Source organism: Anolis sagrei, chromosome Y (genome assembly GCF_037176765.1).
Source record: "Anolis sagrei isolate rAnoSag1 chromosome Y, rAnoSag1.mat, whole genome shotgun sequence".
Classification (NCBI taxonomy): Eukaryota; Metazoa; Chordata; class Lepidosauria; order Squamata; family Dactyloidae; genus Anolis; species Anolis sagrei.
Window position 1 is genome coordinate 68865857 of NC_090035.1, and position 12356 is coordinate 68878212.

A 12356-nucleotide genomic window follows, 5' to 3' on the forward strand; every position below is an offset into this window, starting at 1 on the left:
GTTAGTATTCTAGGTGTCTAGTATCACGTCAGACAGGTAACAGTAGGAGACTCCGTTTTATCCAACATTTTCGTTTATCCAATGTTCTGCCTGCCCGTTTATGTTGGATAAGTGAGACTCTATTGTATATAGAATTCCCAGATCCTCAGAGTTGTGCCCTTGAAAAATTCACATTCACGTGTGTTATTTAGAATATATTTTATTTGAGTAGTATCTCTCAGTCCAATTACCCTGTTACAGAAAAGTGCTACACTGAGCCTTTGAGATTAAATTGATTGAAGCGACACCCTATATTTGATAGATTTGTTCTCAATGAGAAAGAGTCCTACAGTTTGAGAAACTCGAGAAAGGAGTTATCTCCTTTTAAAATGTGTGTGTGTGTGTATATCACTCAGTCCTCATGACAAATATGTTGTCTGCAATTCTCATAATAAAAAAGAAAGGTGGAGCTTTTTTTACCCAGCACTCAGGAGCAAGCTGGTATTTGCCTAGGTTAAGAACGGACATTTGCTAAGAGGAATCCAACAACCACAGGAAATAGGACCATTGGAGAAGAGATTGCTGCCAGGGTTCCTCTGTCGGTGCACGTTGCATTCTTGGACAACGTATAGATCTTGTCTTTGAAGGGCACAAGGTCATCTACCATCAGTTTGCAGGCATTTTCCGTTGCACAGCCTTGGAAGGTGAAGTTGCCCTTTCCATCTGTGAAAAGAAAAGAACCAGATTAAAAAATGGAAAAATAAAAAAAACTGTTTCAAGACTACATCCCACCACGTTCTGTTTTGGGTCGGTTCATGCATGTGTGTTTATTGCTTGCATGATGGCTTTTATGTCCAACTGAGCCTGCAAAGGTCTGAAATGAAAAATAGATGCTGAAATTCTGGATCAAGAGGGGAAAAGTGAGATGATAGCTATTTCTTTAATATTTGCAGGGATGTCTGTAGGAGATAGAACAAGCTTGTTTTCTGCTCCTGCAAATGATAGAAAATGGACCACTAGATGCAAATTACAAGAAAGATATTCCATCTCAGACAGTTTTAATGACAAACTTTAAACTTCCATTCTATGTCTAATTTTTGTTTTGTGCATTTTCATATGTGTTTTAGGCACAAAGGTTACTTCAGACGCAGATTATAGCCAGGAAATCAGAAGACGTTTCCTTCTTGGGAGGAGAACAATGACCAATCTCAATAAAATAGTGAAGAGTAGAAACATCACACTGGCAATGAAGATCCACATAATTAAAGCAATGGTATGCCCCGTAGTAACCTATGGAAGTGAGAACTGGACCATAAGGAAGGCTGAGTGAAGGAAGATAGACACTTTTGAACTGTGGTGTTGGGGAAAATTCTGAGAGTGCCTTGGACCACAAGAAGATCGAACCAGTCCATACTCTAGGAAATAAAGCCTGACTGCTCACTGGAGGGAAGGATATGAGAGGCAAAGATGAAGTGCTTTGGTCACATCATGAGAAGACAGGAAAGCTTAGAGAAGATAAGAAGATGGATTGATAATATCCTTGAAATGACTGACTTGACCTTGAAGGAACTGGGGGTGGCCACGGCTGACAGGGAGCTCTGGCGTGGGCTGGTCCATGAGGTCACAAAGAGTCAGAAGTGACCGAATGGCTAAACAACAACAAAATAAGTATTTTATGGAAATATGTTTTGATATGTGTATATTACTGAGTATTTTAAAATGATTATGTGATTTAGCAATGTTGTAACTCACCTCGAGCCATGAGAAGCGGTGAGTAAGAATTAAATTATTATTACTATCATCATCATCATCTCAATTGTAAATGCTATTTTGACCATGCAATGGGTTGCCTCAAAGGATTGTGATTCACAGATTCGATGAGCACCTTTCATGGGTGTAGTTGTACATTCCTACATGGTAGAGGGTGAACTAGGTGGCCCTTGTGATTGCTTTCATATCTCAGATTCAATGATCCTGTTATCCCAGGAAATAATACTCCTGCATTTGACACAAGAAAGTCCAATTGTCTTTCCTCCATTTGTTGCCAAAATAATATGCCTTAATACCTTTTGTTTTCCCTTCAAGAGTAATGCACTTCTGTTCGGCTCCTCGGCAGGCAAGGTGTGTATTGGCTTGGCACACCTGGAGGCTATTGTAATTCTCACACACTGGGCAATTCACTCCATTTTCAACAGTACCAACAGGAGGTGCTGTAAAAAAAACCAATAGAAGTGATGAGTGAAGAACAGCAGAGTACTATTCACACGATACAGTTACAGCACTATGATTGTACTTTAGCTGCCGTGATACACATGACACAATTCTGGAATATGAAGTTTAAAAGGATTTTTAAAACTCTTATATAAAAAGTGCTCTTGTGCCACACCAAACGATAAACTCCAGGATTCCACGGCAGTTGAAATGGACTCAAAGTGATTGGTCACCAAAATAGGGCCAGGTACTGTCAACAAACATTCATCCTCTACCTCAAGGGTGTCAAGCTCATTTTCACTGAGGGTCACATCAGCCTTATGATTACCTTCAAAGGGTCATTGAATCCATGGATGGAGAATCCATGGATACAGAGGGTCAACTATCATTTTTACAAAGTGATTAACACTTTTTAATTTTTTATCCTGTTTGAGTCCCCAGATCTTATTGAACTTGATTATCGTCATGCAGATTGGGGATAATAGGAATTGCAACCCAACAGCACTTGTGGCTCTAAGGTTGGGAAAAGGTTAAAGGACATTTTTAAGTCAGACATATTATTCACATACTCACAAATCCCGCTATCCTGACTGAGCACTTAAATGGCAGCCTTCCAGATGTGACTGTATCACATCCGGAAGGCAAAGATGCAAAATTACTCCTAAAATCCAAATCCAAAACAGGCAAAGATGCAAAATTACTCCTAAAATCCAAATCCAAAAGCAGGAGTCCCCTTCCCACTAAGGGGGGAGGATGAAGGACACCAACAAAAAGTTGAATATACAAACTGTAAAAAGCTGTTTATTGTGTGGCCAGATCAAGACAATAAATGTCCTTTGACCAATAGCTGGCCACTTGGAGTGCCTCTGGTGTTGCTATCAGAAGGTCCTCCATTCTGCATCTGGCAGGACTCAAGTTGCATTGTAATAGGTGGTCTGTGGTTTGCTCTTCTCCACACTCGCATGCCGTAGACTCCACTTGATAGCCTCATTTCTTAAGGTTGGCAGATGTATTAAATGGATATTTAATGTATTAAAGGACATTTAATAGAATGCCAAATTTGCAAACTTCGTGGTTTTTTTTTATACATCTGTTTGGATGCTCCTGATACAATAAATAAATATGACAGTAAAACGCATATATAATGCAATCAAAAAGGTTTCGCTGTGCCTAGAGTTAGGCTGCATTCATTTTATCACTTTCAAGAAAGTTAAAGGCACAGTTTCATCGGCTAAAATGAATTTTCATTGGCTCTTCTATCTTTCTAACAGCAGAAGTGTCTAACAATGGTATCGTTCATGTCTCTCTGACCCTGAGCTTGAAGCTGCACATCGGCTTATCTAGTTGCATGTTGCTCTTACATGCCTGTGAGAAATTAGGGAGTGAGGGAGTACATTACTAACTTACAGCTTGTATCCTTGAGCAGCACACAGAGAGCAATCACCTTCCTGTGGCAGCTTTTCTCTAAGCATCAGCAGTTTCTGGCAAGTAAGACATTTTTGCAAATCAAGACATCTGGGACTTACAGTCATTAGAAAATCTCATTTAAAATCACATCCCTCTCACTACCAGCTATTGTCATGATGTCTAATGATAATTCAGGAGCTGTGGTCCAGCATCTGGAGGGCCACATGAAATGATATGGTGGGCCAGATTCAGCCCCCGGCCTACAACTTCCAAATGTCAAGGTCTATTTTCCCCAAACTCCACCAGTGTTCACATTTGGGCACATTGGGTATTCATGCCATGTTTGGTCCAGATCCATCATTGTTTGAGTCCACAGCGCTCTCTGGCGGCAGGTGAACTGCATCACCGAAACTCAAGGTCAATGCCTACCAAACCTTGCCAGTATTTTTTGTTGGTCATTGGAGTTCTGTGTACCATGTTTGGTTCAATTGAATTGTTGCTGGATTTCAGAATGCTCTTTGATTGTAGATGAACTATAAATCCCAGCAACTACAGCTTCCAAATGACAAAATCAATCCCCTCCCCCAACCCCAGCAGTATTCAGATTTGGGTGTATTGAGTATTTATGCCAAATTTGGTCCAATGAATGAAAATACATCCTGCATATTGGATATTTACATTACAATTCATAACAGTAGCAAAATTACAGTTACAAAGTAGAAACGATAATAATGTTATGGTTGGAGGTCACCACAACATGAGGAACTGTATTAAGGGGTCGTGGCATTACAAAGGTTGAAAACCACTAATTTACTTGATATCACCATCCCTCCCACCAGTGATCTCTGGTGCCGAGAAGATCCTGCTTCTGATTGTCACACAAGAGATCACTGGTTAGAAGCAATGATGTGCTGCAACCAATGATCAGCATGACGTGCTCCAATCAACAGGGTGATCCCTGGTAAAGCAGGATTGGGGACGTGGGGGCAAGAGAAGCTACTTAGTAAGTATACTTAACTACAGGCAGTCCCTGAGTTCCAAACACCTAACTTACATATAACTCATACTGGGGTGAGGCAACAAGAAGTGCAAGAAATCTAGCTCTTGGGAGGGAAATTCACTCTTGGAAGAGTTGTCATGGGGAAAAGGTTTATCACCAGTTCTTGATTCCACAACAAGCCAACTTTTTCAAAATCTAATTATCACAGGGACAGAAAGTGAGACGAAATCTTCTGAAGAGGGGCACAGACACCAAAACAAACACCTCAGGGGTGTTTCTCTGTGTTATCCAAAGCAAATGTATATTCCAAAGTGTTCTTATTCCAACTTACATACAAATTCAGCTTAAGAACAAGCCTGCAGAACCTATCTTGTTCATAACTTGGGGGCTGCCTGTACTTGATTGCCTAGTGCACCTAACTAAGCAGGTGGTTTTGAATCCCAGCCAACATTTCGACAATACTGCTCCCTTCTTCGATTGTTCTCAGGAAGGAAGTCGATTTCTTGGAATCCTTTCCTATACTCACAACTGAGTGTCAGGTTTTGATTGCACAAGTCAGTTGCGCAACAGGCTGAGCTGCTCTGGATTTGCTTTTTATCAGCAGGAGTCAAAGTGAAGGCAACTTCTTCACACAGAGTTTGATTACTGCACCCTCTATAGTGTCCATTGCTGCTTCCACCTGGAAAAAAAAGAACATGAATATCTCATCAGAACACATTGGAGGCAGACAAAGGGAGAGGAGATGCTTAACTGTTATCTGTCAGCAGTTGTTCCACTTGATTCCAGCAGAAAGACAATGGCGAGCAAGGTTTTGATGATTATGCTGAGAGACCAACATGTCTGGTCTCTCTCTAGGGCAGGCATGGGCAAAGTTCGGTCCTCCAGGTGTTTTGGACTTCAACTCCCACAATTCCTAACAGCCTACCAGCTGTTAGGAATTGTGGGAGTTGAAGTCCAAAACACCTGGAGGACCGAACTTTGCCCATGCCTGCTCTAGGGGCCCTTCTACACAAAAATATAACCCAAAATATCAAGGTAGATAATCCACAATACAGTGTTCCCTCGCTACTTCATGGTTTGCTTTTCACAGACTCGCTGTTTTGTGGGTTTTAAAAAATATATATATGAATTAAAAATATGCAAGTAGTGAGGGAATACTGTATACCCATTACCTGTGAGGACCCCCACGCATGGTTAAAATCATCCCCTCCAATGCCATGTTTCCCAGTGCAGTCACTGGAAAGCGAAAAAGAAGGGGGGAAGGAGGAGGGGATGGGGAGCCTGGCGCATGAGGAGGAGCCAGAAGGAAGTGTGGTGTGCAAGGGGAGGAGGGAAGGAGGGAGGTGGAAAGAGGAAAGGAAAGAGAAGGCAAAGGGATTGAGAAAGAGAGAGAGGGAGAGAGGAGAGGGAGAGATGAGTGGGCAGAGCCACTCCTAGGAGGGGGCAGTCCTACACCTCATGCAGTATATATATAGCATCCCAACTTCATGGATTTTCACTTATTGTGGGCGGTCCTGGAATGTAACACCTGCAATAAGTGAGGGAACACTGTATCTGCTTTGAACTGGATTATCTGAATCCACATTGCCATATAGTCCCATTCAATGTGAATTTTATGCAGCTGTTTGGAAGGGGTCTTAATTGCTTCAATCAGGACATGAGATCATTGAAACTTTTCGAAATCACTATCTATCCCCCCTCCCTTTTCCCTTCAACTTGGTGCCCTTCCACACAGCTATATAACCCAGAATATCAAGCCAGAAAACCCCACAATATCTGCTTTTTTTCCTCATGAAGGAAAAACTTTATGAGAACTACCACTCCTCTTAGCAAAAGCAAAAGTATCCCTCTGGTCAGCCAAACCAGGAAACCCCAACTGGATGCCCCCCTACGAGGGTCTTCTTCCAGGGGCAAACCAAGAATGGGCAACTTGGAAGTCCCTGAACGGACTCAGAAGTGGGGTGGGCAGATCAAAAGACAACCTGGCAAAATGGCACTACCTAAAGGAATCCCACACTTTATGTAACTGTGGAGCAGAACAGACAACTCCGCATCTGAATGCATGTCCACTGTGCCCTGCCTCATGTACAGAGGAGGAATTGTTAGAGGCTACAGACAATGCCGTTGCTGTTGCACGTTTTTAGTCAAAAGTTATTTAGCCACCTGCACTCCTTCTATTTTTATCGGTTTTATACTAATTTATGCAGTGCTTTTGGTCTGAAATAAATAAAAACTGGGTTATCTGAGTCCACACTGCCATATATTCCAGTTCAAAGCAGAAAATGTGGGATTTTATTCAGCTGTGTAGAAAGGGCCTCTGTTTCCTTTTATGTTGATTTAATTCTTTTATATATAAACCTGCAGATTGTATTGAGTTTTGTTAGAAATTTTAGACAAGCCCATAGCCATGACCACATTGAGCTGCCAAAATGAGCCTCATTTAAGTGACTTTGGATTCATGGAATAAATCTGGTTAACAGATGTTCATGTCTCCTTTAGATTGAGCACTGGAGGTTCCTGTCTTCCACAGCTGCCAAAACACAGTTATATCTTTCCCTTATGAGCTCAGACTAGTTGGATTTTCCCCCTCTGAATTGTCTCTTCCTTCTTTTCCTTCAATACAAAGCAGCCACAGCATTTGCCCTGAAGGTGGAGATCTAACAGTGAGCAGGGAAAGACATAGAACTGTGCAAGAACTAAGCATTACATTGTCCTCATTTTATGTAGAATCTCAGACCTGGCATGTCTATCTATGGGTCCTCACCATACTCACTTAACTGATGGATAGTGACGCAGGCCGCTCCTGTACAATTTTCGCATTTGGTGTCTCCCAGATCACATGAAGCACATGTTATATAATTATTTTCTCCTGGAGACAGAAAAAATGGGAGGAAGTGGAGGAAATCTTAACTTTTGAAGTTCCAAGAAACTGGTGAGACGCCGCTCTAAAGTTTTGGAGAGATCATAGAATCATAGAATTGGAAGAGACCTCTTGGGCCATCCAGTCCAACCCACTGCCAAGAAAATCGCATTCAAACCACCCCCAGACAGATGGCCACCCAGCCTCCAAAGAAGGAGCCTCCACCACACTCCGGAGCAGAGAGAGAGCTCCACTGCTGAACAGCTCTCACAGTTAGGAAGTTTTTCCTCATGTTCAGGTGGAATCTCTTTTCCTGTAGTTTGCAGTCATTGTTCTGTGCCCTATTGGCCAGTGCAGCAGAAAACAAGCTCCTTATGACTTCCTCTCACATATTTATACATGGCCCTCATCATGTCTCCTCTCAGCTTTCTCTTCTGAATCCTAAACATGCCCAGCTCTTTAAGCCGCTCCTCATAGGGCTTGTTCCTCAGACCCTTGATCCTTTTAGTCACCCTCCTCTGGACACATTCCAGCTTGTCAACATCTCCCTTCAATTGTGATGCCCAGAACTGGACACAGTATTCCAGGTGTGGTCTGACCAAGGTAGAATAGCGAGGTAGCATGACATCCCTGGATCTAGACCAGGCTTTAGCAAACTAAAGCCCAGGGTTCAGATGCAGCCCTCTGGGCCATTACCTCAGGCCCTCATCATTTTCCGTTTTCTTGGCATAAGGACATGGTGGCCTGCCACATTCTAATGCCAAAAAGATGGGCGAGGTAGTCACGCAGTAGCTGAGAGCCCTCTGGAGTCATCTCACCCAATGTGTAGCTCACCCTTCTCCTGGCATAAGGATGGTGTGAGTGGTCACATCCTTATACCAGGAGGGCAGGTCAAGGGAGACACATGGTAGCTGAGAGTCCTCCAGAGCACTCTCAGCTTCCGCCTGTTTCACCCTCCTTCTGGCATAATGCCAAGAGGACAGCCCGAGGATCGGAGAGGAGGATTGGGGCAGTCGACCTGTGTCCTGCCTTCCTCCCAGCATAATGATGGGACAACCTGAGGGTGACCCTGGCCCTGCCCCCTTCTGGCGCCACCTTTCCTAGACCCTACCTCTCATGGGTCTGCCCAGCATGTTAATGGTCCTCCTCCCTCCCAGCCCGACCCACCCATCCAGGCCCACAATATGGCCCCAAGGCAAAAATGTTTGCCCATCCCTGCGAAATAGAGGGGTAGCAGTACTTCCCTAGATCTGGACACTAGACTCCTATTGATGCAGGCCAAAATCCCATTGGCTGTTTTAGCCGTCGCATTACATTGTTGGCTCATGTTTAGCTTGTTGTCCACAAGGGCTCCAAGATTTTTTTCACACATATTGCTATCGAGCCAGGTATCCCCCATTCTGTATCTTTGCATTTCATTATTTCTTCCTAAGTGGGGTATCCTGCATTTGTCACTGTTGAACTTCATTTTGTTAGTTTTGGCCCATCTCTCTAATCTGTTCAGATCGTTTTGAACTCTGCTCCTGTCTCCTAGAGTATTGGCTCTCCCTCCCAATTTGGTGTCATCTGCAAACTTGATGATCATGTCTTCCAACCCTTCATCTAAGTCATTAATGTCATTAATCAGTCATCTTGTCAATGAAGATGTTGAACAGAATCAGGCCCAGGATGGAAACCCGTGGCACTCTACTTGTCACTTCTTTTCAGGATGAAGAGGATGCATTGGTGAGCATCCTTTGTGTTCATTCTGTCTATAGCCTTTGACGTGGATTTTTTTAATGACATGCTGATGTCTTTTCCCCCATAAAGCCACATACTACTCCTCATAATACTACACTGTCTTAAATGCCTTAAATATTAGCTCTGTTTCGGGGCATATTTGACCTGCTGATTCCAAAAATTTCCCCTATTGCCTCTAGTTTTTGAGATACAGAACATATCCCACTAAAAGCCACGATAACTCTGAAAAATAAGAACTGGTGTGGTGTATGCAATGCAATTTTATGAATTAGCACTAGGCTTGGGCAATCCATGGTTCTAAATGGTTCTAAAGTACTTACAAAACTAAAGTTCTAGTGGTGAAAATTTCAGAACTCTAACAAAACTTTCAAAATTTAATTATTATTTCATTATTGGTGATTTTAATGACAGAACCAATTAGGAACTGCCATTTATTATGAAATTTTGAGAGTTTTGTTAGAGTTCTGAAATTTTCACCACCAGAACTTTAGTTTTGTAAGTATTTTAGAACCATTTAGAACCATGGATTGCCCAAGCCTAATCAGCACCCAAGATAACTCCAGGAATGGGTCTAAAAAATCAAACACCAAGAAAACATGTTTTGTTGAGCTATGCTATCATTTTGTGTTCTCTTTTCCCTCCCTCCCTCTCCTCCCCCCCCCCCCCCAATCCCATTCCAAAATATTAAAAATTACTTTCCAAAGATTTAATGACCAACTGGGAGGGTGTAAAAGAACAAAAATAGCCTGGGATTTTTGGTCCTTCATATTTTTTTCTTTAGCTCCAACCACTTCTGGAGCTGAAAGAACTTCCCCAGTTTGTTCCAATGTTCCGCCACCTCCATTCGGCCCTGGTGAGCAAGAGGAGGAAGGCATCACGCCAAGAGGTGTCATTTAATTGCCTTTTGACCATGAAAGCTATCAACTCATCCTCTGTTGCCTTCTGCCCTTCCAAAACAAACAAACAAAAAAGACAACAACAAACCTTGTCCTTTAAATAAAATTGAACAGCACTCACCATGAATGATGGAGATGCAAACACAAATGAGGGAGAAGATCAGGATTGCCTTCATGGTGCCTTAGATAATGACTGATCAGGACTAGATACAGGAAACGTTGGTGCCTCTTATGCTGTGAAGGGATATTTCAGCTGATCAGATCCATCTAGCTTGCAAAGATAAGCTTACATTCTTATCTTACAACTCCCATAAACTCCCAGCTTATTAAGATAAACTAAATATGAATAGACCAACACTGGGAGTAGGCAGAAGTCCAGCTGGCATATGAGATTTCCAGTTAGCAAATTAGCCAATATGCCCAGCCCATAGCCCTTCATCAAACTAGCTCTCTGAAAAACCTTTAGCTGACCAAGGATATACCCTTTTATCACTATGGCTAAAAATGTGCTACTTTGCTTCAATTAGAGTAGATACTAATAGCATGATATAGGCTTATATTTGACAATACAATACAATTTGCACATACAATTGACCTGTTGGAAAATAATTTGAATCCAGTGATATATTTAAGTGTGTGTGGGGAGGGGGGGCAGGGGGAGAGAACTCGTGTGAAACACTGCTTTTAGAGGGTGGCAATCTGTTCCATCATTGGGGAAATTCTGAGATTTCTATTTCTAAAGAATCTTTTCTGAACTCAATGGAAGAACTGAAAAAATCCTCCTTCTGCCATCATCAAAATATTTTATATTTAAAACTGATTTCTTTGCCTGTGGAAAAGTCATGTAATTATTTTGAATATTCTGCTGCTAACATGTTTTCCTTCATCCATGGTGTTCTTTGTGACTTTGGGCCCATCGACACATGCTATAAAATCCAGAAAAAACTGGGTTTAAAGGGGGTGTGGTTAAAAAATGCTTGGCCAAAGTGCGGGAGGGATTGGGTTATGAGGTAAAAAGCACGTGTTATAACCCATTCCAGCTGAAAAAGGTGCACCTTTGCATTACTGTAAAATATCCCTGCAGTCATGCAAAACACTTGCTTTCTTTCACTGCCTCCTGTGTAGACTGCTCCAGTGCATGTGTGCTTTTAAAAAGCCCAAAACAGCTGATGGGGCTGTCAAACAGACACACAGATGGTTCAAGGGAAGCACATATGGAAAGCAATTAGAAATCTCTGAAACTTTTTATTTTAACAATTGTGGGAGGAGAGAGATCTGATTTTTTTTAAAAAAGATTCCCTCTATTATGCGCTAGACCTCATATGCACACATGCACATCAGCTTGTATTTATATTAAGATATTTGCATGTGTGCATATGAGGTCCAGAGAATAACAGAGTGAATTTTCAAAAAGAAATCTTCCATCAGATGCTGCCTGTCTGCTCTCAATCTTGATCTGCTTTGAAAGAAATCTGTGGGGACGGCAGGGGACCATATCCCAGGACTGACTGTTCTGTGTGTGAACCTGCAGTAAAGTCCCAGCATTTTTAAACCCACTTTTCAAATATGGATTTTGGTGCTGTCTGGAAGTGCCCAGAGACCTTCCAAATAAATACTGTATATACTCAAGTATAAGCCTAGTTTTTCCGCCCTTTTTTTAGGCTGAAAAAGCCTCCTTTGGCTTATACTCGGGTGAGGGTCCTGGCAGGAAAGTATGGGGCAGAAAGAATGGCTTCTTTCAGCCCCACGCCTTCCTGCCGGGACCCTCAGCAATCCAAACAGCAACCCAACTCTCCTTCCTCTCCTCCTCTCTCACACTGTGTGCGCCTTCCTCTCCTCCTTTCTCACGCAGCGCACACTTTCCTCTTCTCCTCTCTCGGTGCAGTGTGCATCCTCCTCCCCTCCTCTCTCAGCACCAGTCTTTCCCACTTTTCATATACACACAGCCAGGCCCATAGCCAGGATTTTGATTTGGGGGGGGGGGGGAGGCTGAGTTTGATTCGGGGGGGGGGGGGGTTCAGGATCTAACCTAGCAAACCTTTTGTATCATTATCCCGATACCCCCATGCATATGGGATATATTGAGCATTGTGATCAGATTATGATATGAATAAACATAACAGTTGAAATAAGTTCTGGTTCCGTCTGCCACTGTTAAAAGCCTTGGGGTTGTGTTGGACTCATCGCTGACGATGGAGGCCCAGATCACTGCCATAAGTAAGCAGGCATTTTTTCATCTTCACCAGGCAAGGAAATTGGCATC

At 42.6% G+C, this 12356-nt stretch overlaps 1 protein-coding gene across 1 annotated transcript; it reads right to left on the reverse strand.

Moving 5' to 3' along the window:
- Positions 1–226: 226 nt before the first annotated feature.
- On the reverse strand, positions 227–10308 carry LOC132780586 (phospholipase A2 inhibitor gamma subunit B-like). Its single transcript, XM_067461393.1, has 5 exons — positions 10215–10308; positions 7371–7466; positions 5124–5276; positions 2046–2189; positions 227–702 (listed from the first exon to the last, which is right to left on the reverse strand). The coding sequence occupies exons 1-5, from the start codon at positions 10267–10269 to the stop codon at positions 494–496; spliced, it is 657 nt and encodes a 218-aa protein (XP_067317494.1). The 5' UTR covers positions 10270–10308; the 3' UTR covers positions 227–493.
- Positions 10309–12356: the final 2048 nt, after the last annotated feature.

Bases quoted from the DNA above. Each gene is read 5' to 3' on its own strand.
- LOC132780586 (XM_067461393.1), bottom strand. From the start codon at position 10,269: ATGAAGGCAATCCTGATCTTCTCCCTCATTTGTGTTTGCATCTCCATC. The intron at 7,467-10,214 runs GTGAGTGCTGTT...TTCTGTCTCCAG, and splicing joins TTGCATCTCCATCATTCATG to GAGAAAATAATTATATAACA. The intron at 5,277-7,370 runs GTGAGTATGGTG...TTTTTTTTCCAG, and splicing joins CGTCACTATCCATCAGTTAA to GTGGAAGCAGCAATGGACAC.